Below are 27337 nucleotides of genomic sequence, written 5' to 3' on the forward strand. Positions count from 1 at the left end.
TAGAACCTCCTTTGGTCAGCATTGTTCCCAGCAAAACTAAGTACATACTCTTCCACTGAAGGCAACACTTCCAACTCCTCCGTAAACTTTGAAACAATGTCTCCTCTGGTCCAGGTTCTCAGGCTCTGGCTCAAGTGGTCCTGCCTGAACCCCCTGAGTGCTTGGGTCTACAGATGTACCCTCCGTGCCTGGCTTTGATGATATTGGATTCTCGAAGGAAAATCATTAACTTTAAAGAATGAAGCCTGAGTGTTTTACAGATGTTTTAATATGAAAACTCAAATCTATATAAAATATTCACAAATAGGAAAATAAATGTTCATTTACATTTCATCTAGATTCATCAGTGGTATGCTCTCTGTATATAGATATGGGAATGCACACACATGCATTCCATCTGGGTACATATATACATATACTGATTTTTTTCAGTTGAACCATTTAAAAATTGGCCATAGACATCACACTACATTTTACATTTTATGTGTCCCAAAGGACAGGAACATTCTATACAAACACTTCATGATTGTTACAATTTTACGATATTGCTATCTAATATACATCCAGACCCTAGTTTCTCCAAAACCAATTAGGTTCCTTTACATGGCTTCTTTTTAAAATTTTATGTGTATTGTTGTGAGTGTCTGAACCCCAGGAACTAGAGTTATGGGTGCTGGGTCCTCTGCAAGAGCATCCAGTTCTCTTAACTAGTGAGCCATCTATCCAGCTCCAAGGTTTCTCTCTCTCTCCCATTTTATTTATGTTTGTTTATTTATTTATTCATTATGTAGTGTTCTGCCTACATATATGCCTGCAAGCCAGTAGAGGGCACCAGATCCCATTACAGATAGTTGTGAGCTACCATATGGTTGCTGGGAATTGAATTCAGGACCTCTGAAGAACATCAACCTTTGAGCCATCTCTCCAGCCCTTCTCCCATTTTTATGAAAGAGAGTTTCTGTGTAGCCCTGGATGTCTAGAGTTCACTTTGTAGACAAGGCTGTCCTTGAACTCACAAATATTAGCCTGCCTCTACTTCCCAAGTCGTGGGATTAAGGCATCACCACCAATGTCACCCAGCATTAAGATTTCTCTTTTAAAAATCCAGGTTCCAATTAAGAATCCCAAACTGCCTTTGTTGCCATGACTTGGTACAGGTTTTGTTTTTTCTTCTTCTTTGAATAAAGGTTTCATGTAGCCCGGGCTAGCCTTTAACTCTCTATGTATGTATAATAGCATAGTCTTTGATCTGCCTGCCTCTACTTCCCTAATGTTAAAATTATAGGTACTACCACACTTGGCTTTGGTCGTCTGTATGTGTCACCCCTCTCCTCAGTTTTTTTGAAACAAATTCTCTATATGTAGCTCTGGTTGTCTTGGAACTCACTATGTAGACCAGGCTGGCCTTGAACTCAAAGAGATGTGCCTGCCTCTGCCTGCTGAGTACATGGGCCTAAAGGTGTGTGTCACCATGCCTGGCCAATTTTATCTTTTATAATCATGTCATTTGAAGAATCCAAGCTAGTTGTATAGCAACATGTAAGTAATAAGTGACTGTCTGAATATTTCTTCAGTTAGGTTTAAACTTTAAAATCTTTCTGTTGTACAATCTGGGTACTGTGGGCACTTTTTGGCACTTTTTTTATTGCAGCATCCATCCCTATCTGTAGTTTTTTGTTGGTGTTTGCTTGCTTGCTTTTCTGTTTTTTTTTTGTTTGTTTGTTTTGTTTTTAGTTTTTCTAGACAAGGTTTCTCAGTGTAACCAGCCCTGGCTGTGAGTGTCCTGGACCCTTCAGTCTCTGCCTCCTGAGTGCTCTTTTTCCTGGTTTGTTTGCTTGTTTGTTTGAGACAAGATCTTGCTATGTAACCCAGGCTGGCCTTGAACTACTAGTGTAGACCAGGTTGGCTCTGGGCTCAAGGCAATCTCGACTCTCAACAGGCATGCGTCACCATGGCCAGCTCTCAGTGCAGTTATGAGGAACCCTCCAGGACTTCTAAACTTGGAGAGCTCAATTCTTCTCTGTACCAGTTCCTCAAGACTGGAAAATGTTTGCAGGAAGGAGCCCAGGGAGCCGTAGGATCAACCACACCCTGAGTCTTGACAGAGTTCACTGACAGGGCAGCTGCTGGCCTTGGGGCTTCCTTCTGGACAACCAGGGCTGAGGTGAACTCTTCTTCAGGACTTCAGGTGCTCAATGGCCAGCCAGATCCTCGGAGATGGGTCACCTCAGGCCACAGTCAGTCTCTGCCGATGTGGCTGAAAGGGAAACAGGAGGGCTGGGGAAGGCAGCCATGCTGGCGCTGTCCTGCTGGGGGAGGGGAACACGGAGGGGACAAGTGTGGCCTGACAGAGGGAGCCGGGACAACACTGAGAGCAAAAAGAAACTTTAAATGAAAACAAACAGAAAACAAAACAAACAAACAAACAAACAAAAAAACAGACTAAAGAGGTAGACAGGAGACAGAGAGGAAAGAGAGGCAGAGATTCGGGGATTCAGGACCACGGAGAACAGAGAGCAGCTGTTGGGTGCTTGGGGTTTGGGAATGGATGGAGGGTGAAGACAGTTGTGGCTTAAGTTTTTTGTTCCTTTTGTTTGGGTTTGGGAAACAGAGTCTCATTATGTAGCTCCAGCTGTCCTGAAACTCACTAGGTAGACCAGGGTGGCTTTGAACACACAGATTTCTACCTGCCTCTGGCCCCAACACTGAGATTAAAGGCCTTGCTTGGGCTAGCTACCACACCAGGCTGAGACGGTTGTATCCATACTGGTGAGTCTGGGGAGGCACCAGGACTTCCTCCATGGGCTGTTGGGGTCACCTGTTAGGTTTGTATTCCTCTAGATACAGAGGTTTCCTTTTAGGCCCTAGAAGCTCGGCTCTGAGCCAGAGGCTTCCTCCCTAACTCAGCTTTTCATGCGGTTGTCAACAGATGGGAACAGTGTCCTTGTGACACATCTGGGGTGAAGAGGAGGGAGACAGACAACAGAGAGGGCTGAGGAAAAAGAGAACACTAAAAATAGCCCTCCCTCTGCGCAGGGCAGGGAGGAATCCAGAATCCTTGTGGGTTCCTGGCAGGGTGACCTCTGCTAAGGATCCCAGAGCCGTGTTTTCTTATGAGAAAAAAGACAAGACAAGGGTGTGGGGGGAATCTGCCCAGAGGGTACAGCCAGCCTCTGCAGGTCTGCTAGGACCAAACTCCTTCAGAAGCTCATAGAGGATGGCTGCATAGAGGAACTTGGTGGAGAAGGGACTTTCTGACAAAAAAAAAAAAAAAAAAAGTGCAGTGTGTGTGCTTTTCCTATGGCAGGAAGTGAGGGAGACTCAAAAAAGCTGAGTCAGGCCCCCTCCGGGACCACAGTAAAGGAGCCCTTTTCTGCCCTCACCCAAATGAACCCCCACCCATCCTCCACTTCTCACTGAGGAGGTGGAGGGGCGACAAGGGACTGGACAGGACACCCCGCAGACTCTCCAGCCATTCCCGCTGTTCCTTTTCAGTGGGACAGGTGAAGATGAATTTCCGCTCCGGAGTGACGACGGTGAGTCCAGCCTTCCAGCGGTTCCCTCGGACGCCCTTGGGCAGGTCCTCCCATACTTCATATCCCTGCTCGCTGCTTCCCAGAAAAACCTGGCCCTGCTCAAAAGCATCCTGAAAATGGAAGGCATGTAGTCAGCAGAGGCTGCCTTGGGGCAGAAGAGTCCTCGAGGCCTGGCCGGACCCAAGGTCAAGTCTGGTAAAGAGATGAGTATGGCATAGCCAGATTCTACTCAGATTTGAATGTTAAAACCTCAATTACGGGCCTGGAGAGATGGCTCAGCAGTTAAGAGCACGGACTGCTCTTCCAGAGGTCCTGAGTTCAATTCCCAGCAACCACATGGTGGCTCACAACCATCTGTAATGGGGTCTGGTGCCCTCTTCTGGTGTGTCTGAAAAGAGCAATGGTGTACTCATATATATATAAAATAAATAAATAGGGGTGGGTGGGAGGACAGGGGGAGAGAAGGGGGCTTATGGGACTTTTGGGGAGTGGGGGGCTAGAAAAGGGGAAACCATTGGAAATGTAAATAAAAAATATATCGAATAAAAAAAAAAGAAAAAAATAGATCTTTAAAAACAAAACAAAACAAAACTCAATTACATTCACACAAATCTGCTGAAGACACTACCATAGGGAGACTACACCAGGCACGGGGAACTCAAAGGCAGTTTGTTGCTTTGGTTTGATCTCTCTAATTTTGACATAAGGTCTCATTAAATTACCCGAGTTGGCCCTGAACTTATTCTGAAGTTCAGGGAGTTTTTGAATTTGCAATCCAACTGCCTCAGCCTCCCCAGTAGCTGGGACAACAGGCTGGTGTCCTGGGCCCAGTTCAAGCGCTTTACGTGTTAGCAACTTTTATGCTCACCATGGCCACTTCTGAGCAAGGCATTCATGCTAAGCCAATATTTTGCATGGAAATGCAGCATTAGAGAGCTAAGTGCATACCCAGCCTAAGGCTCTACATAACTCCACAACAGCAGGGCTGAGACTAGATAGAACCCAGGGTCCCCCTAAACTGGACTCTTCCTGAGCCTATAGTCCTAACCACTGCACCCCAACCTCCTGGTGACAAGGAGTGGTAACACCTCACTTTAAGCATAATTAACCCCAGGATTCTTACTGGAGCTGAGTGAGAAGCAGGGGTCCAGGCTTTCCTGTCCTGGTTCAGGGTTCCGTTGCCCTGGGATTCTGGGAGATGGTATATTCTAGAATCAGCACTAGCCCGCCTGACTGGGCACGCGCTCAGGAGGGATCAGGAACAGCTCTTACCAGGGGGTTCTTATAATAGAGCAGCCTCCGCTCCTGAGGATCCAAGGCAAACCATCTTTTCTTGAAGGGTTCTCTATGCTGCAAAAGAAGGAACCTCTGAGATGTGACAAAGCCAGGCAGAGGGGTCAGGGCCAGTGCCAGTTCAGAGAGAGGTTATCACACTGGTTCTCCAGCCTGGCTTCTGCAATCAGACATGTTAGAGCTTTTCCCTGGGGCCAGTTCCTGGGACTGCGTACCCTCCCCCAGAAAATGGCCCTGTAATGGCTGGACAGAGATTGAGGTCCAGCCAAACTGATTCTGGGGTCCACAGTCCAAGCACCAGGTCAGACTCTAGGTTGTATGTTTTGTTTGTTGATTTGCTTGTTTGGTTTGAGACAGCCTGGCTAGTCTGGACAAGGGCCCCTCAGCCTCTACTTCTGGCATGCTGAAATTAAGGGGGTACACTACCATGAACCAGCACCTGCTCAGATTCAGGAAGGCTTTAGTCCAACCCTTCTCTGACCAGCCTCCTGCCTCCCTCCCTCCCTCCCTCCCTCCCTCCCTCCCTCCCTCCTGTTAGCATTGCTCTGCACCTCCCAGTACTGCCTCAGAGTGAAAGGTGTGGGGGGCTTACTACATTGTGCAGACTGACTTTGACTTGTCAGGCTAGCTTCAACCTTGCAATCCTCCCGCCTCAGCCTCCTAAGGATCTGGGTTTGTCCAACTTTTGTCTGGTTTACAGGCAAGCCCAGGCTCCTCTCTTGAGGAGGGAGCTCCTTGTCTTCCTTCTGTTAGTCAGAAGGCACAGGACCTGGTGAGGGGTGGGCTCGGGAGAGCCAGGCTGAGCGAGAAGGAAGAATACAAGGCCATGTTTTTCAGGCTAGCCCAAGCCTCTCTGACGCTGTCCTAGTGGACTCCTAGCAGAGCAGGCTCTGAACCATCTGCTCAGAAGCTGTCTCTCTAGGGATTCCTTTTCCTCATCGCTTTCCTGGGGTTAGAGTCTAACAGTGATCAGGAAGGATATGATGAAGAGATGACAGCCTGGGACAGGAGAGGAAAACACCCTTGGAGCCATGCTGGGTCACACGGTAACCAACTCCTAGTCTCCACTCAGTCTATCAACATAGAAACTCACGATATTGATGTTCTTCCCTTCCTTCTCCCTCCCGCCCTCCGGCCCCACTCCCACCCCAACTCTCAATTTTTCTCCTTTATCGGCGGTTGGAATAGAACCATATTAAGTGATACAGAAAACACTAGGATGTACCTTTGGACCAGTCTTCTCCATGAAGCCTTGTTTGAGGTAGTTCCTGGTGATGAGAGGCACGAGCTGGAGGGAGAGACAGAGGCTGACCCCAATTTACACCCAGAGCTTAAGGTTTCAGATTGAACTTGGCCCTAAGACAAAGAGAAGTCTGGGATGGGGAAGGGTGCGTGGCGTCTGGGTTGTATGTGGAGTATGTGGTGGATATAATACAAACAGTTCAACAAAGCCACCCCATGAGCCCCAGGGTGATCTTCCAGCATGGCTCAGTTATGGTTTCAGTATTTCATTCATCTCAGATTATAGATCAGGCAAGACTGTTAAGAGATCCACTTGTCTGCCTGTGTAATCCCAGCACTCTGGGAGGCAGAGGCAGGTGGATTTCTGAGTTCAAGGCTAACCTGGTCTATGGAGTGAGTTCCAGGACAGCCAGGGCTATACAGAGAAACCCTGTCTCAAAAAAAAAACCCAAATCCAAACAAAACAAAAACAAACAACAAAAAAGAGACCCACTTGTCAACAGGCATGGTGGTGCGTGTCTTTAACCAAGGGGCAGAGGCAGGCAGATTTCTGAATTTGAGGCCAGCCTGATCTACAGTGTGAGTTCCAGGACAGCTGGTCTACAGAGAGAAGCTTTATCTCAAAACAAAAACAAAAACAAAAAACAAGAAGAAAAAGAAGGAGGTGGAAGAGAAGGAAGAAGAAGGAAGGAGGGAAGGAGGAGAAAAGACAGAAGAAACTAAGCCGTAGAGATGTGGGAGAAGACTTTGCTGCCGTCGTCCGGCTGATGCGGCAGCAGGAAGAGGTGGGATTCACACTCAGGGCTGACAGGCAGCGGGCCAGCTTCCTGTGTGCTGTCACACTATGGTACCAAATGTAAAGATGGCAGAGACCTTTGACCAGTCATCCACCATGCCAGAGAGCCGGTTACAGATTCTGACAATGGCCATGAAGAGGAGATAGCAGGGTAGACTCTTTGTGAAAACTCTGGCCTAGGTGTTAGGAGACCACCAGAATCTCAGCGCCACTTCTGGCTCGACCAGATGTTGCCTTAGTGCGCTTCCTGTCTCTGGGGTCCTCCCCTCCCTCCTGAGACCTCCAACAGCCCTGCAGCCTGCGTTCCTACACTCAGAGAAGATTCCAGGGGTCAGACCTCCTATGCTTCCAGGTTGCGGGGAGACAGATCTAGACAGACTTGGAGCCTCTAATGGCAGTCTAGATTTCTAAGGCCAGAGCAGGGCCCTGCAGTGGCAGGGGCAAAGTTTAGGTGGGATCTGAGAAACCACAGGAAGCAAGGGAGGGAAGAAGAGGCCCCAAATGAAAATCTACACCACACTGCTCCATCTCTCCCCATAAATCCTGTAAATTCTATAGGCTTTATTCTTAGTTTGGAGAAAATAAGCCCCAACTCTTTCATACTCTGAATCCGAACCGGCACAGGGCTAGTCTAGGCCCGAGAGAAGCCAGGGAAGGCACCTGGCTGGAGTTTTCCTTCAGCATTCCTTCCTGTACTTCAGACACGGGCTCACTGTAACAGCCTGGCAGGGGCAGGGGCCATGGTGACACTAAAGCTCGAGGTCATGTCATCTTCTGGGCAGCACCCCAGGCTCTGACTCGGGTCCCCGTGCTCATCTTTAATTCCCTCCTTCCTCCTTTCCCCTTTCCTTTTTCCCTTCCTCGCTCCACGCCCAACACATTTTTTTCTGTGTATCCCACGATGGCCTGATGTTGAACTCACTATTTGGCTCAGGCTGGCCTCAAACTTTCAGCAACGCCACCCCCCACCCCCAGCCCCCCACCTCAGCCTCCAAAGTGCTGGGATTATAGGCCACTGAGCCTACCTTCTTCCTTCCTCAGGCTGGGACCGGAATCCAGGTCTAATGCAAATAGGCAAGTGCTCTACTGCTGAGCCACACCCCTGCTCCGTTGCGCCTCTCAGAAGAAAGGAGTATAACTCCACAAAGACTTCCTGGGTTTCCAGCACCAAATTCTTAAGCCTGAGCACTACACCCAGATAAAGGCAAGAACGGGAGACATGCAGGGGAGATAGAATATGCTTGATGATGGAGACAAGGGAACACTGGGGACATTGGTCAAAGACCAACTTCCTCCACACAGGTTACCAAACAGAGGAAGCCAGGCCAGATTAAATAAGGCTAGGCACTTGCCCTGTGCCCTCCTCTTGTGCCCTCCCCTCTCCTGGGTCAGCACTCTGGACTCTTCACTGAGTCAGCAGTCACCAGCTCTGGGTGCTGAGTAAGCACCACGACCTCAGCTTGGAGCCTGACCCCTGTCCTTTCCGGAACTGTGCCTAGGGAACTTGTAAATGGGTACATCACTGGGCCTGACGTCATCGACCCACCGCAGATACGCAGCTCCCTGTAATCACAGGTAAGGAAGATGGCCCCATGGGTAAAAATGCTTGCCGTGCAAATGTGAGGACCTGATTTTAAAAAACAGTATTCACATAAAAAAAAAACTGAGCTTCATCATGAGGATCATAATCTCAGCACCGGCGAGACACAGACAGGAGGCTCCTTGGGGCTCACTGGCCAGCCAGCCCAGCCTAATGGGAGGCGCAGGCCAATGAAGAGAGATTGTCTCCAGAAAATAAAGGGAGATGGCATCTGAAGGATGACACATGAGGCCGACCTCTGACCTCCACACACATAGGCACACATGTGTACCTGTATCTGCACATACGTACGAGTGCACACACATGTGACCACACTTTTCATTGCTGCACTTGGGAGGCAAAGGCTGGCAGATCCAGGTGAGTTCCAGACCAGCCTGGTCTGCATAGTGAGTTCTAGGCCAGCCTGGGCTACACAGTGAGACTGTGTCACAAACAACACCAGCAAAACCCAAATCAACACAAAAGGAACCCACATCCTCGATCATAGAACCTCATAGCTTAGAGGGGACCCTGAAGGAGACCTGGACCAACCACCATCTTCCTAATATGGAAACATGCTCAGAAAGGTACCTGTAAGGGTCACACAGTGTATCAATGACCTGTGAGGGCCTAAGGCTCCTGGCTTAAAATACCATCTTCTACCCCATGCCATTCCTGTCCCCAGACAAGGCTGCAGGAAGTAGATATAGGTCCCAGATGTCTGGGGACAATCAAAAAGGAAGTCCTCAGCTGACTGCTACCTTTACCACCACAGGCAGATCCACCCCTGTCATCTGGATCCCAACACCTCCCAAGGACAAAGCATCACAGAACACAGCCACAAAGCTGTGGAAGGGCCCATTATTCACTTAATGGGACTAGTCACCAAAATCAACTGCCAGTTCTAAGTAATTACTATATAGGAAGAGTCCAGATAAAATGGGTTAGAAGCACTCTGCACACAGTAGGTGGACTCAGTTGCATATTTTAGTGGGAAATTGAAGAATGATGTTAGGAGGCTGAGGCCCTTGACCCTGCAGAGAATTGTTACTCTCCAGTCCCCCTAGGCTTAACTGCAATAAACCTTGTCTAGCCCCTGAGTGTCTTAGGGGTCAAGAGACAGGAAGAAAAAAGGGAGGGGATGGGACACGCAGAAACCAAGTCCACATTTAGCTCACCTCAGACTCTGGGAGATCAGGAAAGGCCAATTTTAGGTATTGCAGGCGAGCTGCACGGAGAGCATTGAACCAGTCCACTATCTCCTGCCAGGGAAAATGCAGAACACACAGAGTGGTGAATGGGTGGATGAGGAAGGACCCAGCAGGGCTAGAGAGAGCGGGGGTCACAGCATACCACACACACACACACACACACACACACACACACACACACACAAGTTCAGGAAATATACACTTCACACCGGTCCCATCTAGGAACATCTGGAGAGGGTGATATCAGAGCCCAGGGGACTGCCCTGAGCTAGTCTCAAGTCACAAACAGGAAGAGCTCCCAGCCACGGAAAAAGACCAGTGTGAGCTGCACAAAAAGGCTTAGTACACTTCTTAAAGTTTGTGAGACACCCCTGGACTCCTCTTAGGAGACTGGTGTGGAGGGAGCCCGAGACTATATTCCTTAACACTAAGACTCTCCGGTGCTGCGTTGCTGTGGGGTGCCGGGACACACTTCTTCGGGTGGGGGATGGAGGCTGCGAGTGGAGACTTCCCGCCATGAGAGCCGCACAGGGCCAGCCACAAGCGGCTGTCACAGTGAGAGCACATCCTCCGTAATGGTGAGCCAGCATCGTCTCACCTGGAGAGGCACATCCCCAAGGGTTTCTCAGCTCCTCTTCAAGCAGACATCCTTTCCCCTTCCTTCCTTCCTTCTCCCCCACCCCCACGCTTTCCTTTCTTCATGTGTATGCGTGCGTGCTCACACGCATGTATGTGCCCCTGAGTGGGCATGCGGAGGACAGAAGACAGCCTTGGAGGTCCCCTGTAACTGGAGTTAGAAGCAGCTGTGTGAGCCACCACCGTGTGAGTTTAGGGAACTGAACCCAGGTCCTCTGCAAGAACAGTAAGTGCTCTGAACTGCTGAGACATCACCCCGGCTTCCCGCTCTGCCTTAATGTTCAGAGAAGCCTTCTACAACTGAGATGTATCTCCAGAGCCCCTTTTTTTACTTTTTTTTTTTTTTTTTTTTGGTACAGTCTCTTGTAGTCTAGGCTGGCCTCCTCAAACACCTAAGTAGCAGAGATTAGCCTTGAACTCTTTTTTGTTTGTTTTTATCAAGACAGAGTTTCTCTGTGAAGCTTTGACTGTCCTAAAACTCGGTCTATGGACTAGGATGGCCTCAAACTCACAGAGATCTGCCTGCCTCTGCCTCCCAAATGCTGGGACTAAAGATGTGTGCCACCACTGCCTCGCTAACCTTGAACCTTTGATCGTCCTGCTTCTTCCTCCTGTGTATGGGGATTGCACGTGTGCACCTCCTTACCTTTTCATTTTATTCTTATTTTTGGTACAGGAGCTTGCTATGTAGGCCACACTTGAACCTTGCTGTCCTCCTGCCTCTACCTCCAAGAACTGCACTTAAAGGTGTGTATCGTCATCTTACTTCTCTCTCTCTCTCTCTCTCTCTCTCTCTCTCTCTCTCTCTCTCACACACACACACACACACACACTCCCACCAAATCACGACGCTTCTCCTTCCTGCCCTACCCCCTTTGACCTATGACAGTCCATTCATTGCATGCATTAGTTTAGATGTTGTAATAAACTCCAAGGCAGTTGCCCCTATGCTCCTACCCACGTTTCTCTGAGAACTAGTCCTCAACCTCACACCCCTGCAGTCTCCACCCTGACTTGGCTACAGCTAGACCAATAAAGAGACAGGACTGGACTTATCAGACATATTCTCTCCCAGGAATTTGGGGTGGAGAGGCAGAAAGACTTGCTGGGAGATCTGTGGTGCTTGGCGCTGAGGCCTTGCACTGATTGAGGAAGTCATGTGAGTGCAGACTCAACAGAGAGCAGCGAGTTCCTTTCTACCCCCAAAGCCAGACACAGCCAGACACATGGGCCTAGAGGGACTTCTGAGCTCTCCTGTCCTGGCATTCTTGACAGGGTATGTTGGCCTTTGCCTACAATCTCAGTGGGAGGTCGAGGCAGGAGGATTGCTCCAAGTTCAAGGCCAGCTGAGCTATATAGCAAAATACAACTCCTCCCTAAAAAAAAGAAAGAAAATGAAAAACAAAAGTTCTTGGGTCTTAGGCATTAGGAAAACGGGACCACTTCAGAAAAAAAGGAACCTAACATGTACTTGGATTATATTTATATTCACCACATAAGGAAAAGCAAAACAGTCTTACAGTCCCGAGCAAACAGTACCTGCAGCCCAGAATGCTTCCATTCCATCTCAGCACTGTGAAATACTTTCACGGTGATGCTTCATGACCACTCGGTGCTTAAAAGCCCTGTGGGGGCCAGGTGTGGTGGTATACATCTCTAATCAGCACTCAGGTATGTTCAAGGCCAGCCTAGTCTACACAAGTTCCAGGCTAGCCTAGGCTACCTAGTATGAACCCTACAAAATAACAACAACAAAATCCCCAAGCAAACAAAACCAATCAACAAGCAAATAAAAGCCGTGAGAGAGGTGGGCACTAGGGAGCAGTCCAGAGTCACCGCCCCAGTTTGAGGGACCCTTGGAAAGTCCATTCATCTAACTCCAGATATCTGCGGCCCAAGGTGCACACACCAGCAGAATCATACTCACACATAAAATAAAATGAAGAGATCTAATCTTAAAAAAGTGTTTTAGCCAGGTGGTAGTGGCACACACCACTGATCCCAGCACAGCAGAGGCAGAGACAGAGCAGATGGAACTCTGAGTTTGAGGCTAACCTGGTCTAAAAATCAAGTTCCAGGATAGCCAGGGCTGCACAGAGAGATCCTGTTTTGATCCCTCCCACACAAAAAAGTTGTTAAATGGGTGCTGGGCTGAGGAAACATCCACTGTGTGACCAGAGTAAGGAACCTGATCTGTCCCTGCCCTTTGAATGTGGGGAGAAAATATTTTCAGGGTTGTCAAGCATTCAGACACGAAGGCTAACAGTCACCAAGAGCATGTCTGGCAAAGTTAAATGCCCCCAAAGTGTCGGCCAGTGTTTTTCCATGTGTACTCAGCATCTCTGCACTGTCTGTCACCGACCATGCTGAGGACTGGAACCAGTTCACTCTCACACGTACCCTTTGGCTTCACCACTCTGTTCCTACCAGCTGATTGCCCAGTCTTGCTATGTAGCCTAATTCGGCTGCAAACCCATGATCCTCCTGCCTCAGACTGCCAAGTGCTGGGACTATAAAATCATAACATTTCTCAAACGTTTTTGTGTGTTCTAATCACTCAAGACTCTGTTACAAAGTTTCTAATTGAGTAGGTCTTGTGGCCTGAGACTGGTCCTTTTGTTTATTTATTTGGGGACTGGACAGATAGGTGGCTCAGCCGTTAAGAGCACTGGCTGTTCTTCCAGAAGACCCAGCTTTAACTCCCAGCACCCACATTTATCTGTAACTCTGATTCCAGGGGAGTCTAATACCCTATCCTGGCCTTAGTCAGCACCAGGCACGAATGTGATATACGAACACAATTCAGGCAAAACACCCCTATACGTAAAATAACATTTTCTTAAAAGATATTTGTTTCTACTTAATGTGTTTTGCCTGCATGTACACCTATGCACCAACTAAGCGTCCTGCACACACAGAGACCAGAAGAGGGCATTGGATGCCCCGGAACTGAAGTAATGAACTATTGTGAACCAATGTGCTGGGAACTGAACCCAGGTCCTCTGAAAGGGCAACAGGGGCTGCATTGAGCCATTCCTCCAGCCTTACAAGGTCTTAAGTAATACCAATGCTCTTGGTCCAGTTTGACATGTGGAAAGAAAGGTCCTGGCCCAATCCATCGACCCTTCCTCCTAAATCACAATCTCCGCCCTACCCACACCTGCCGTTTCTTGTTTTTTGCTTGTTTGTTTGTAGTTGTTGTCTCACTATGTAATCCGGGCTGTGCTGGAACTCAATCTATAGACCAAGTTGGCTTCAAACTCACAAAGGTCCACATGCCTCTACCTACTTAATGCATGGGCCTGGTGAGTGCCACTATAGCCAGTGGATTTGCTGTATTTGGCTAAGGTCCCCTCTGCTAACTTTTCTCTCACTGATGACACTGCCCAGATACGTTCTCAGTACTTGCTAGGTTCATCTCTATTCCACTTTGCCTTCCTCAGATCTCTGATTCAAGTACAAAGTAGAAATAGATAAAGGCAGCGGCGGCGGCAGCAGCAGTAACAGTAACAGCAGTAGCAGCGGTTTCCAGAAGTAGCTGAGTGATAAAATGTTCAGCGGAGGTGGTGGGCTGAGCCCACGGACTGGGCACCATGCTGGGAGCTGCAGAAGTAACTTGAGCCATCTCACCTTTCCACTGTCGTGGTAAACAAACAGGTTCCTGGTGTGGCCTTCTTTCCTGTAGGTGATCTGCAGCCCGTGGGGATGTCCGATCTTCTCCGTCTGGAAGGTGGCATTTAAATCCCTGATGCTGATGACAGCCTTTGGGGCTTTACCCTAGAAGAGAGGAAGGATCCTCTAGCTACTGAAGGCAACAGGTGCCTTCCTGCCAAGGCCTTCCATACAAGCCAGCCCCTAATACAGAACCCTGGGCTGCTCTGATAGCCCCTGAGCTGGAAGGGGGTCTGGGAAACCTTCATTTTGAACTTTTCACACGTTTTAGCCACAGAACCTTTCCTGGAGCAAACCAACCACTCATATGACATGAACATCCAGACAGCAGCTCCTTGGGCTCAATCACATGATAGGGCACTAACGGATGCCCCTGGACCAGCAGGAGCCACACTGAGCTCTTCTCTGGCCCATAAATTTTTAAGCAGATTTAAATTCCAAGCCCTGGACCTTGAGTTTGCTAGACAAGCGCTTTACCATGAAGGGCCCCTCCAGCGGCCTGTTGTTATATTTATTTATTCATAACCTGTCACTAAGCTATACCCAAGTCCTTCTTCTATTATTCTTGTATATGATTTTTTTTTTGCTAGAAAATGTTTTAAAATTTTACCTATGTTGTTACAGTTATCCATTTTGGAAGTTTGTTATATTTATCGTGTGTGTGTGTCTGTGTACCTGAGTCTATCTATGTGCACAATGTGTGTGTGATGCTCTCAGAAGACAGAAGGAGGCATGAGATCTGGAGTTACAGGAGGTTGTGAGCCACAACTCTAATGTGGGTGCTGAACACCAAACTTGGGGTCCTCTGGGAGAGCCACAAGTGCCCTAACTGTTGAGCCCATATCTCTAAACCCTACTCCACCCCTTTTCAACGTTGAACAGCAGTTAATTCTCAGTCACAGCATCGTTTCCTTAGTTAATTGTAGGTGGACATTTTGTTCTGTGCATTTTCTTTTCTTTTCTTTTCTTTTCTTTTTTTTCTTTTAAAAATTGGGCTAAAATTAAGTTTCTTTTCTCTTCTTCTTCCTCTTTTTTTTTTCTCTCTCCCAGACAGGGCTTCTCTGTGAACCTCTTGCTGTCCTGGAACTTGATCTGTAGACTAGGCCAGCCTCAAAGTCACAGAGGTCTGCTTGCCTTTGCCTCCCGAGTGCTGGCATTAAAGGCATACACCATCAGGCTGGTCTTTAACTCTTGGGCTGAAACCCCCCCTGCCTCACCCTCCAGAGAAATTGTGGCTTAATTTACCTTTATTCTTTGCACAATTCTACATTTTTACATAAAGATGAGTTACTTTCATAATAAAAAAATTCTATTTTGAGAAAAATATTTTAAAAAGAAAGAGAGAGGGGGCTGGAGAGATGGCTCAGCAGTTAAGACCACTGACTGCTCTTCCAAAGGTCCTGAGTTCAAATCCCAGCAACCACATAGTGGCTTACAACCATCCGTAAAGAGATCTGACACCCTCTTCTAGTGTATCTGAAGACAGCTACAGTGTACTTAGATAATAATAATAAATAAAATCTTTAAAAAAAGAAAAAGAAGAAAGAGAGAAAAGAAAAGGCCCCTATGGAGTGCATTCCTGTAATCTCAACAGTCAGGAAACTGAGGCAGGACAATTGTGAGTTAACAGCACACAGGAGCTACACAGCAGGATCCCACCCATCTCAACAAAATCAAGCAAAAGTGAATACAGACCCCTGCCACACCCACTGCCCTTCAAACACATGTTGGACTAGCCTGGGACTGAAAATCAAATAGCCTTTATCCAGCCAAGGAGGAGACCCTGTCTTGGAGACCAAGTCACAGCCACCAGTGGGGCTTGGGTCCTGCCTGACCACGGGAGAGTGTTTCTCTTCCTGCCTTGAAAAAACAGAAGCGTTGAAAAAGCAGGTTGTCAATGTTTAAAGTAGCAGGGCCCCACTTTTCTCCCTATACTTTTCCCTCAGTCTGGGACATACCAGCTTGCCCTTCTAGAACTGTCTATTCTAGGAGAGCAACAGGGAAACACACAGACCACACGCCTCAGGCCGAGCTGCAGAGCTCAGAGCTTGCCCCGCCGGCCTGCTGCTCTGATACTTCACACTCAACTTCGTTAGCACTTTTCGGGTTGGTTTTCTGTTCCCTACTACTGGACCGCGCCAGGGCTCGATGTGGTGACTGGCCTCCAAAGATATCCTCACCACTTCCTTCTCTCCTAGCAGTCTGCAGATGCTCTACCCAGAAGGGTGTAGAACTGTATCCCTTCCTTTAAGAAAGGCGGGATGCATGATTTGTCTTGACCCAGGAGAATACAGCTCCTGGCCTGGCCTTTTGAAGGCTTGGCAGTTTTGTTCTTTTCTTTGGTTGGTTTTGTATGGGTTTATTTTTAGGTTTATCATGTTTTTTATGTGTAGAAGTGCTTTGCCTCCATGTAGTATGTGTGTTGTGGACATGCCTGAGGCATGCAAAGTTCAGAGGAGGGTGTTAAATCCCTTGAAACTTGAGGGGGGGGGCGTTGAGCTACGCTGTGGGTGCTGAGAACCACACCAGAGTCCTCTGTAAGAGCACCAAGTGCTCTTAACTGCAGTGCCATTTCTCCAGCCCTTATAGACAGAGTCTTGCTATACAGCCTAGGATGGCCTGAAACTCACTATGCAGCCAGCCCAGGCTGTCCTGGAACTCACTGTGTCCTGGAACTCGGAGACCCACCAGCTTCTGTTTTGGGGGCATAGGGATTAAAGGCACCAGACCGGCAACAGTCACTTTTGCACTGAAGCAAACAGCCTCTGTGCCAGGGATGAGCTCAAGGACAGAGTGATATCAGCCGGCACAAACCCTGAGCTCAGTCCCTAGCACCATAAGAAGAAAAAGATAGAAGAGGTAGACTCCTGACTGACCAGGGCACTGGGCAAGAGAGAGGGAGTTTAGTTTTATTTTGTTTGTTTGTTTGTTTGTTTTTGAAACAAGGTCTCATAGGATCCTGGATGTCCTGGAACTCACTATGGAGACCTGGCTTCAAATTCACAGAGGTCTGCCTCTGCCTCCCAGGTGCTGGGATTAGTGTCACAAGCCATATGCTGGGATTAGTGTCACAAGCCATTTGCCTAGCAAATGGGTAAACTGAATATGTAAATGTACATCAATTAAAATTGTTTCTAGCCAAGCAAGGTGGCACACTCCTATAATCTGAGCACTTGGGGCCTCTCTCTGAGTTCAAGGCTATCCAGATTTAAGTAGCAAATTCCGGGCTAGTAAGGGCTACATAATGAGACTCTGTCTCAAAAAGAAAAAAAAAAAAATCAGAGAACAACAACAATGAAATGGACCAAACTAGCCTGACTTTGAGTGACCAAAGTGTGGCCGATCCTGGCCTGGGTTGACCGTAGCCAAGGGGAAGTAGGAGAACATCATCCTTGCCAGGGCTGAGTGAGATGCTCCTGAGAAAGCACAGGCAGCCTGGCCTCTTACCTCCTCCTTGGTGTAGTACTTCAGGAGGCCTTCCCTCGACAGAAGGACAAACCTTCTTCTCAGGAACTGTGCATTGTCCCGTCCTCGCTTCCACAGGAACCCTTCTCGGTTACCTTAACCACCAAGGGCAAGAAATAAGCCATGAAGTCATATGAAGAAGCTAACCGGAGGCTCATGGGAGGGAGGGTAGAGGAGCCCCACCCACCACTGGAATGTAGCCAGTCTGATCTGGCTCTGGCACTCTCAGGTGCGGGATGCAGGGTCCTATAGAGGACCAACTTCAGTTTCCACCCACGGGTGCAAAACCCTTCTTCCCCACTTCTGAGGTCCCACTGCTTTCTGAGAAGAAGGCAGGTGCAGCAGGGCCTATGATCCCAGTATTTAGACGGAGCAAAGGGAGCTGCTGTGAGTTCAATGCCAGTCTTGGCTACAATAACAAGACCTTGTCATACAAAAAAGACAAAGGTGTTGGGGAAATGACTCAGCAGTTAAGAACATTTGCTGTTTTTGCAAAGGTTCGCTTCTCAGCACACACATGGTGGCTCACAACCATCCATAACTCAGTTCCAGAGGATCAGAGACTCTCTTCGGACCTCTGAGGGCACCAGTATTACATGTGGTGCACACATATACATTTGGGTCAAACAATCATACACATAAAAATAAAGATTTTGCTTTGTTGGTTTTTTTTTGTTGTTGTTGTTGTTTGGATTTGGTTTTTTTGAGACAGGGCTTCTCTGTATAGCCCTGGCTGTCCTGGAACTCATTCTGTAGACCAGGCTGGCCTTGAACTCAGAAATCCGCCTGCCTCTGCCTCCCAGAGTGCTGGGATTACAGGCGTGCGCCGCCGCCCCGCCACCCGGTTGATTTTTTTAATTTAATAAAAAAAGGAAATACAGAGAAGAAAGGGTAGGAGAGTGGAGAAGGGAGGAGAAAGGAAGAAGCGAAGAAAGGAGAGCTCTTAAGAAGACTAAATTTTGAGAATCAGAGCTAATTCTGAAGGAGGGTCTGGCCTGAGGGCTGTGGCTCAGCTGGAAGAGTCTCTCATAGCATGCAAGAGGCTTTAGGTTTAACGCCCAGCACTGCACAAGGCCAGTACTGGTAGCTACAATCCTAACGTTCTGGAGGTAGAAGCAGGAGGAGGACCAGGAGCTCAAGGCCATCCTTGGCTATATAGAGAGTTCAAGGTCACTGTGAGATAGAAGAGACTTTGCCTCAAAAGAATGAAGGGTATGTGCTGTGGTACACACCTATGATCCCAGCGCTCAGGAGACAGAAACAGGGTGAGTTTAGGGCCAGCCTGGGATACATTGAGAGTTTCAAGCAAGCCATACATATATAGTGAGACTATATGTATGTATATATATATACACATATATACACATATATACACATATATACACATATACACATATATACACATATATACACATATATACACATATACACATATATACACATATACATATGCATGAATTTATACACACACATTTGTGTCTCTATATAAATTATATATTCCTAGCCAACTTTGACATTGCTATCAGACAAGTTTAAGAATATAAGAATGATCCTTAAGACATCTACTAGTTGGAGAATAATTTGTACTCCTGGAAATCCTAGAAGCTGAGGTCCTTCAAGACCTTTGTCCTCTGGGCAGTGCCAGCTTGGGAACTGGAGTCAGCAGGGTGAAAAACCACCCTGGACCTAGGGCTGCCAATGAGTACCCTGTATGAGTGTGGAAAGAGAAGCTGAAATCCAGCTCATGCTCCTACCAAGCCTACCTCCCCCTTTTGTTACCTAGAGCTCATTAGAACATAGACCTCAAAGCATTAAGATTGTACCCTTTGGGTTGCAGAGATGGCTCAGTGGCTGAGAACATTGGCTGCTCTCTCAGAGGACCCAGGGTTAAATCCCCGCCCTACCCACATGGCTCACAACTGTCACAACTCCAGTTCCAGGGGACCTAATACCCTGTCCTGGCCTTTGGGTGCACTGCATACATGTGGTGCATATACAAACACACACACATACACACATACATACATATATACATTCAAAATGATAACTTTACCTGGGGGTGAGACAGTTTTCTCATCAGCCATAAACTCCTGTCTTTCATACTTAGCTCGAATCCATTGTTCCTTTAAGACCCTAAAAAGAGAACTTTTGGTTAGTCGTGTCTTCAGTGTCTTCCCACAGTGACTTCCCAGACCCTGCAGCAGAGGGGCATAAGGGGACAACCCAGGAGCCACCGTCACAAGATGCCCAGAGGTTCTCCTCCTTAGGATAGTTAACATCGGTGCTGGGTGATTCTCTGTAGTGGAGGTGGGGTGTCCTGTGTTCTATGGAATGCGCAGCAGTACCTCTGGCCTCTATCTCCTAAGTAGCTTCTGCTATCCAGATGACACACCAGGGAAATGTGTCTTCTTGAGAAGCACTAGACTGTCACCCAACCTTCTAAGTCAATGATGACGTCATCAGCTCCCTGGACACTTAACCTGTCCCTGTCGATAGCTGCCTGCTCGGGGACTTGAATAGTAAATGTCCTGCACCTGCTGATGAACCACAGCTGATAGGGCAAACTGACTCAACTTTCTGTTTCATGTCTTTTGAAATGAGGTCTAGTGTACCCCAGGCTGGCCCGAGGTGTCCAAAGTAGCTGAGATTGACTTTGAACTCATCATCTTCCTGCTTCCACCACCCCCCCCCCCCCACCACCAAGTGCTGGGATTACAGATGTATTCCACCATCTCCGGTTATTATGAAGCACTGGAGATCAAACCCAGGACTTTAAGTTAAACAAGCACTCTAGCAACTGTGTTACATTGCCAGACCAAATTACTGTAACATCTCTACACCTAGGAAACAAGGCAGGAATAAACCTGCCTTCCCTAGTACTGTTGAGGTGGGTGGGCCTATGTAAATAACCCAGCACTATGTTGAACACAAAGTAGGGTTGTTTGTTTGTTTGACAGTGACTTACTAGTAGGCTGGCCATGAACTCACAGAGCACTGCCTGCTTCTGCCTCCCAGACAGTTAGAAGCAGAATGTGTGCTTCCCAGCACCAGGCTCAGGATAGGTTCTTACTGCTAACCTCGACCAAATGTTATTCTTGGCTGCTGTGAAACTGCGCAGCTGAGAGCAAACCTGTCTCCATTGTTTGTTTCTTCTTATCTTTTCCAGGTATGTGTTCCAAAGGTTAGGACTGAAATGGCCTGGGCACAGGAGTGACCTAGAGCTGTACATCTGGCCCAAACAAGTCATTTGGAGCTCTGGGTTGCTCTGGGCTGTATGGGCCAAAGGGACCAAAAGTTAGAGACTGACTGGAAGCCCTCTCTGGGCCATGCTGGGCAGTACAGCATGCGCCTGCAAGTGGATTTGCTGCCAGCTGCAGGTAGAAGTCAGCCTGAGAGAAAGATGGCTGGACAAGTCTCATGAGAGAATAGGACCTGTCATGCTAGAGCCCCCGGTGCAGCCTCTCCATCTTTCTCCTTTTCCTTGGTCCTGATTGATCTCCTGGTATTATTCTCTTCTTCTTTCTCCTTCTTGTTTCCCCTTTTATAAAAAAATACACATCTATTTATTTTGTGTGTATATATGTACGTGTGTAACTGTTCACTCCACAGTGCCCAACGTGTGGAAGTCAGAGAACAACTGTGGGAACCATTTCTCTTCTTCCCTTGTGTAGATCTCAGGAATGGAACTCGGGCTCACGGGCTTGAAGGCAGGCGTCTTTGCCACCGGGCCATCCTGCAGGCCTTTGCTGATATTGTTTTGAAACGGGATCTCACCATACTGCAGTCTGGGCTTGTCTCAACCCCCACCTCCTCTGGCCTCAGCCTTCCTGGCTTCCTTAATGCCAGGATGACAGGTGTGCACCATCACACCTGGTATGGGATTATCCTTTTCGAGGATGACTTCACATCTGTCCTTCCTGGTGTCTGATCTTCCGCGCCTACAACGTCTTTCGGTACCTGAGCTAGCCAAAGCTGGAATTCTGTGACTTACAGTCAAGAGTTCTTTCATTGTTTGAGGCGAAGCTCAGGGGTAGAGGGCTGGCCTGATATGCACAGCCCCTGGTTTGATCCCCAGTACGTCCTAAGGTACAGCCTTTCCCACAGGACAGTGAAGACAGCACCAGGCCCAACATGGAGATGGGACTACTGGGCCATAGGACCAGCACTAGGGGCCAGACTAGAGACCAAGGACTCTTGTCCTGGTCCCCAAGGCAGGGAATGTAGTAATTTTAAAACTGGAGAGAAGAGGCCACCAGCCTTTGGTCAACAGGAATGAAAATGCAAAGACATTTGTGGGAGTCACAATAAACAATGCTGAAGGGTCAGTGTAGAAAGCCCGTGTAAGAGATGCTGTCCAGGGGCCTGGATCAAAGGTTGAAGTGTTATCAACAGGGCAAGGTGGGATAGGCTCTTTCAAGTGGTGTCCAACATAACTCACAGAGGGACAAAGCTGACACCAAGGAATGCATGCTGGGTGACACGGGAGATGTTTCCATCTATATCATGTTGTAAGGCACGTTCCTGTCCACACTTTTGAAGGGGGACTTGGCCTACATGCAGAAAGGCATCCAAGGGACTTGGTGTCTAGGCCACCTTCTTATGGCTGGATAGCAGTAGAGTTGTGGGGAGGGGAAACCTGAAACCCTCTGCTTACAAAGATGTGGTTCCCTGCTGCTCCCCATGGCATCTGTAGGCCTTGGGTCACCTAACTTGCAGATCACAGAACCATCGATCACAGTCATGTATTTGTGCAAGGCCTGAGAGTGACATGCCGAGATTCAGTGGCTCTGCCTGGTGATCCCTGAGTAAAGCCAAGTCCCTGAGAAGGTGGCCCAGGCTCCAAGACTCAGCCTTGCAGAGGTTTGGGGTTACTGGGTTCTACAGTCCTTCCCATCCCTCCCCTTGAGAACCCTCCTGCTATCTTGAGTTTTCCTAACGCCCCTTCACACCCATCAGGTTCTGCCTCCTAATCATGGGGTGACAGTCATCCTTTCAGGGTCGCTGAGAATGTTTGAGAATAACGCACACAGCATTTAACACAGTCCTTGGACATTTGGAAATGTCCACAAATGGAAAGCTCTTTTGGAAAGCTCTATAAATATAAAGGGCTTTTGTTTTATTTGAGGTGGAGTCTCAGGTAGCCAAAGCTAACTTCCACCTCACTGTGTAGCTGAGGCTGGCCTTCCTATTCCCCTGAGCATCAGTACCACACACAGGCTTTTACCACCACACCTAACCTCAGGTAGGATTCCTATGCACATTCCACAGTAATACCAAATCCATCCTGAAACAGCCTTCCATCCAGATCACAGGAGGACTCACCTCAGACAAAGGTTCCAGGGACAGAGAAGGGCTTGGAAGACCCTCCCCAGATCCTCCCTAGGGTCGCTTACTTACAGGCAGTCGTTGGCCTGAGGGACGTAGTAGAAAGCTGGGACTCTAGCTTCAAACTTGGCTTTCACACTGAGGTTCCCGTTGTGAGTCATGAACTGTAAGACAAAAGCAAATTGGAGTAATCGTAGAACTTGAAATGAAACCGTGGCTAACCCAGAAGACTGTGATTGATGGGCGTGGTGCCCGCACACAGGCCTTTACTCCCAGCAGAGCCTGAAGGATCTTTGTGAGTCAGCCTGTTGTACACAGTGAGTTCTAGGACAGCCAGGGCTATGTAGAGAAACCCTGTTGTGGGGGAAAAGGGGAAACGAGGGGGGACAGGGGCAACACACCACAGTCCCATACCCTGTCTATAAAGAAGACAGACAGACAGACAGATAGATGGATGGATAGATAGATAGATGGATAGATAGATATATCTGCCTGGCCTGTGGTTTTCACTAGCTCGGAGCTGAGGCTGGGCCAGGAGAAACTGTTTCTCAGGAAGCATCTCACCAGGCATGGCTAGCCCTAGTTTGGTATAACGTGGGTTATTGATAACTACGCCTTATATAAGAGCAGCCCCTTACAGTTCTCACATAAAGCATATTGGGTTCTCTCAAGCATTTTAACACTACTATTCTGTTTTTGAAAGAGGACACTGGGGCTTGGAGAGGTTAGGTGCCTTGTTAAAGCAACACTGCTGGTTAGCACAGAATGAGGATCTGAAGCTAGCTCCGCCGCACCACAAAGCTCATGGGTTTCTTTTTTTTCTCTCACTCAATCCACAGACAGCCAAGCCCCCTCTTAACCCTTAAAATCTACAGGAGACTGGGTTTGCTAGAGAATGAAAATGGCTGCCGGTCCCATAGAATACCCCATGTCACCAGAGACTAGAGTGGGCATTGTGTCCAGTGATATGCTGATGTGTCAGTGGGCATGGCATAGCTGGGCTAAGGGTGGGAACACCACCGGGTTTGTAATTTGTGTCTCTGGACACAGTGAACACTACCCTCCTCCCTGGGGACCCTGGAGCTGTGTCACAGACATATCTTTCCTTTGGACCCCTGGTGATCTCACCTATTCCAATGGAGACATTGCAGGGGCTTAAAAGGCAAAACCCTGTGAGTGTATGGGCTAGCTGGTGGAGTACCGTCTTTCCCTTGCCTAGAATGTAAGCCTTGAATGGTAGCCATTCTTCAGTGTGCTCTTCCCACAAAGAACAGAGTAGGCCTCCAGTTATGCCTGCCCTGCCCGTGTGGATTGAATGGTAAAAAGCCCAGCCCAGATCCTGCCTTAAAAGGGAAGTGCTCAGCGAAGTTACCTGCTTTCCCTAAGGTCCTTGAACCTCTCGGTTCACGTTCACCAGTGTGATGTTGACCTGCCTGCTCTCTTAAGGTTTTCTGGACAAAATGGCTTCACCCCCTAAACTGAGGATTCTAACATACTAACTGGGCAGGAAAGCAGAGTGGGCTAGAAAGGGGTGAAGGACATTAGGCTATGAATCTGGCATTTCTCTTTCTCAGTTCCTGGTTCCTACGAATGATGACAGTAACTTAAGTCACCTTGTGTCTGGGCTGAACCTGTTTTATTCTTACAGCATCCAGTGAAAGGGAGATGCATGTCCAGTACATAGGTGTGGAAACAGACTCCACAGCCAATATTAACTTCCTTGCCCAAGGGCTGAAGCCACTTGCTGCTCTTACAGAGGACCTGGGTTCCATTCCTAGCACCCACCACATGGCCGCTCACAATTCCTGGTTACTCTAATTCCAGAAGATCTGATACCTTCCTCTGACCTCTGTGAGCTCTTGAGCATGCTTGACATACTCAAGGACGCGTGCACACACACACACACACACACACACACACACACACACACACACAGAAACAAGTGTGCGAACTCAGGGCCTTTGTCTAAGCCACCATCTACTAGTCTGTGTTTCCTCTCATTAATCATTGCACCTCTCAGGACTTCATTTTCCTTCTCTGTGAAATAGGAGGAACACCTGCGTGCCGCCTCTTCACCCACATGCCCAATTCCAAGAATCTGCACATGTGTGCCAGTCTACCTCCACCATACTGTCGTCCCAGAAGTCCAGTCTCACGGATTTAACTTTGCTGATGTCTGGGAAGTTGCGGTGGACGCCAGAGCAGTGGAGACAGATGAAAATCCCCAGCTTGTAAGAGGCCCAGTCAGGATCTGCAGGGTGGAAGAGCAGGATCTCCGCTGAGCTGGACAAGGACTGGACTAGGGTGCAGGGACAGTTAGGATTCTGGGTCGGAGGCAAGCTCTGCCACGCCGGCAATCCTTTCTCTCTTGGTCCCCAACCTTGGACAACTGAGGTGACATCATGAACTGTGCTTAGCCCACCCTTTGGCTCGACGACACCCAGGAGACCTCGGAAGGGGGAACCGAGGAGAGCGGGCGAGTGAGGGACCTGCTCGGAGGCTTGGGGCCTGGAGCCAGCCACATTCAGCATCCTCGGTCATCGCGTGGTAGTGAGGGTCGCGGAGACCCTGGAGGCACCGGGGTGAGGACCTCAGGGTCCGAGAACGCGGTAAGGGCCCGGGGTCTGAGATGGTGTCCAGTGCCGGGTCCTGGGTGGTAAGCTGCCCGGTGGAAGAGCGAGAGAAACCCAGGGCATGGACCGCATCTGATGCGGAGCGAGGACCGAGGTCCCGGGCTTCGGGAGCAGGGACACGGAGGACCGTCGGGGCCGCCCGAAACTCTCCAGCGAGAAGGACTGGGGTCCCGAGCGAGGAGCGAGTCTGAGTCGCGCGTCGACGTGCTCCTATGGAAGGAGCCGGTGGGCCAGGGGCCGGGGCCGCGGCTGGCTGCACCTGCCCCGCGCACCGAGCCCTTACCCGCTGCCCCGCAGTCGGCGCAGTGCCCGTTGCCGGTGCCCGCAGCCTGCAGTAGCTCCAGCAACCGCTTCTTATTGCGCTCGCGGTCCCCCATGGCCGGCCCAGAGGTCTCAGCGGGGCTCAGCCCCGCCACCTCTGTGCTTCCCGCTCCTGAACGCCCATGGTCCGGCGTTTCCCTGGCCGCCGGAGAAGGATTCACATCCCCAAGCCTCCAGGACAGTTCAGCCGCCGGCCCCGCCCACTGAACAGCAGGGCCCGCCTCCAGGTCTTCAGTCACGCCCCTGGATGATATGCCCCGCCCTAAGGCAGCGTCGCCAAGCTCCACCACCTGAGGGGAGGGACCGAAGTACACCAGATCTAATCTAGCCTAGTTACTTGCTAACTATAGAGACCATGGTTTATTCGCTCTGTACCTCATTGTCCACATCTGAAAAAGAGTCATTATAAGGCCACTGTGACTATTTCCTCATTATGGAAACGTTCTGCACAGGAGGGACAGATTGTAATACTCAGGGAGTTCAGAAAAGTACAATATTCTTGGATTTTTTTTTTTTTTCGAGACAGGGTTTCTCTGTATAGCCCTGGCTGTCCTGGAATTCACTCTGTAGATCAGGCTGGCCTCGAACTCAGAGATCCGCCTGCCTCTGCCTCCCAGAGTGCTGGGATTACAGGAATGCGCCACCACCGCCCAGCACAAGATTCTTAAGGTTGGGGAAAGAAGACCCTTTGCTAGGCTGCCTGCAAGGTGAGCAGGGAGAGCCAGCCAAACAGCGTTCATGAATAGGCATTTACACTGGGTAGACTTTTGGCAATGCCACTTCTTTTGAGACATCCATTCTCTTGTAAGTAACCTTAATAAACTCACTGGTTCTTCATGTTAGACTTGGGTACGATTATTGGGTCTATCGATGGCGTGCTACATGGGGGAACAGGCATTTGCTCATTTCTCTCATCTCCCACGTAGACAACAGGCATGTGTCTGCGCTTCAGGGCTCCTTGGAAACACTGGGCATGCTCTGATTTGTATAACGTGTTCTGCAGGTCTCATATCTGTTTAGATGACAGAGCAAGCTGCAGATGCCCCCTTCTCAGAACACTCTCCATAATTCCCAATCCCCAGACCTGGTTCTGATACCATTCCTTATTTTTTTTAGATTTATTTATTATAAAATAATAAGTACACTGCTGCTGTCTTTGGACGCACCAGAAGAGGGTGTCAGATCTCCTTACGGGTGGTTGTGAGCCACCATGTGGTTGCTGGGATTTGAACTCAGGCCCTTTGGAAGAGCAGTCAATGCTCTTAACCGCTGAGCCATCTCTCCAGCACCCCCCCACACCTGTTACCATTCCTTAAGAGTGCCATCTATCCTCCATACCCCTGATTGTATCTGTGGTCCTTGTCACATTACAATAACTTAGATAACTGTGTTAATTCCAATCCCTGTGGCCTCACTAGAGTTCAGTGTTAATATTTTACTCCGGAATCATCCATAGTTCTGAGAAAAGACCTCTACCCCTACCCATTTTTAGAAAATTGATACATTTTCATGACTGGATTCCCCAGGAAATAGAGCATCCTAGACAGCTGGAGCCTGTGAAATTCCATCACTGTGATGGGGACAAGGTGGTCTTGAAACTGTTTCACTAAATCTCTCCTCTTTGATAC

The 27337-nt window shown here is 48.8% G+C and overlaps 1 protein-coding gene across 3 annotated transcripts; it reads right to left on the bottom strand.

The window, feature by feature from the left end:
- Positions 1-250: 250 nt before the first annotated feature.
- Positions 251-25918, bottom strand: Adap2 (ArfGAP with dual PH domains 2). Of its 3 annotated transcripts, none has more exons than XM_052193980.1 (11): positions 25672-25917; positions 24876-25006; positions 22828-22919; positions 19484-19563; positions 17413-17525; positions 13924-14070; positions 9625-9708; positions 6055-6117; positions 4809-4886; positions 3384-3646; positions 251-2257 (listed from the first exon to the last, which is right to left on the bottom strand). In XM_052193980.1, the coding sequence occupies exons 1-11, from the start codon at positions 25763-25765 to the stop codon at positions 2239-2241; spliced, it is 1164 nt and encodes a 387-aa protein (XP_052049940.1). In that variant the 5' UTR covers positions 25766-25917; the 3' UTR covers positions 251-2238. The 3 variants fall into 3 exon arrangements, with proteins under 3 accessions (XP_052049940.1, XP_052049941.1, XP_052049942.1); XM_052193981.1 differs by having other exon boundaries at positions 3418-3646; positions 25672-25916; XM_052193982.1 differs by lacking the exon at positions 6055-6117 and having other exon boundaries at positions 25672-25918.
- Positions 25919-27337: the final 1419 nt, after the last annotated feature.

This window comes from Apodemus sylvaticus, chromosome 10 (genome assembly GCF_947179515.1).
Source record: "Apodemus sylvaticus chromosome 10, mApoSyl1.1, whole genome shotgun sequence".
In the NCBI taxonomy this organism is placed as follows: domain Eukaryota; kingdom Metazoa; phylum Chordata; class Mammalia; order Rodentia; family Muridae; genus Apodemus; species Apodemus sylvaticus.

Bases quoted from the DNA above. Each gene is read 5' to 3' on its own strand.
- Adap2 (XM_052193980.1), bottom strand. From the start codon at position 25,765: ATGGGGGACCGCGAGCGCAATAAGAAGCGGTTGCTGGAGCTACTGCAG. The intron at 14,071-17,412 runs GTAAGAGGCCAG...CCTCTCTTCTAG, and splicing joins AGTACTACACCAAGGAGGAG to GGTAAAGCCCCAAAGGCTGT. The intron at 6,118-9,624 runs GTGAGCTAAATG...CTCTCCCTCCAG, and splicing joins CTGATCTCCCAGAGTCTGAG to CTCGTGCCTCTCATCACCAG.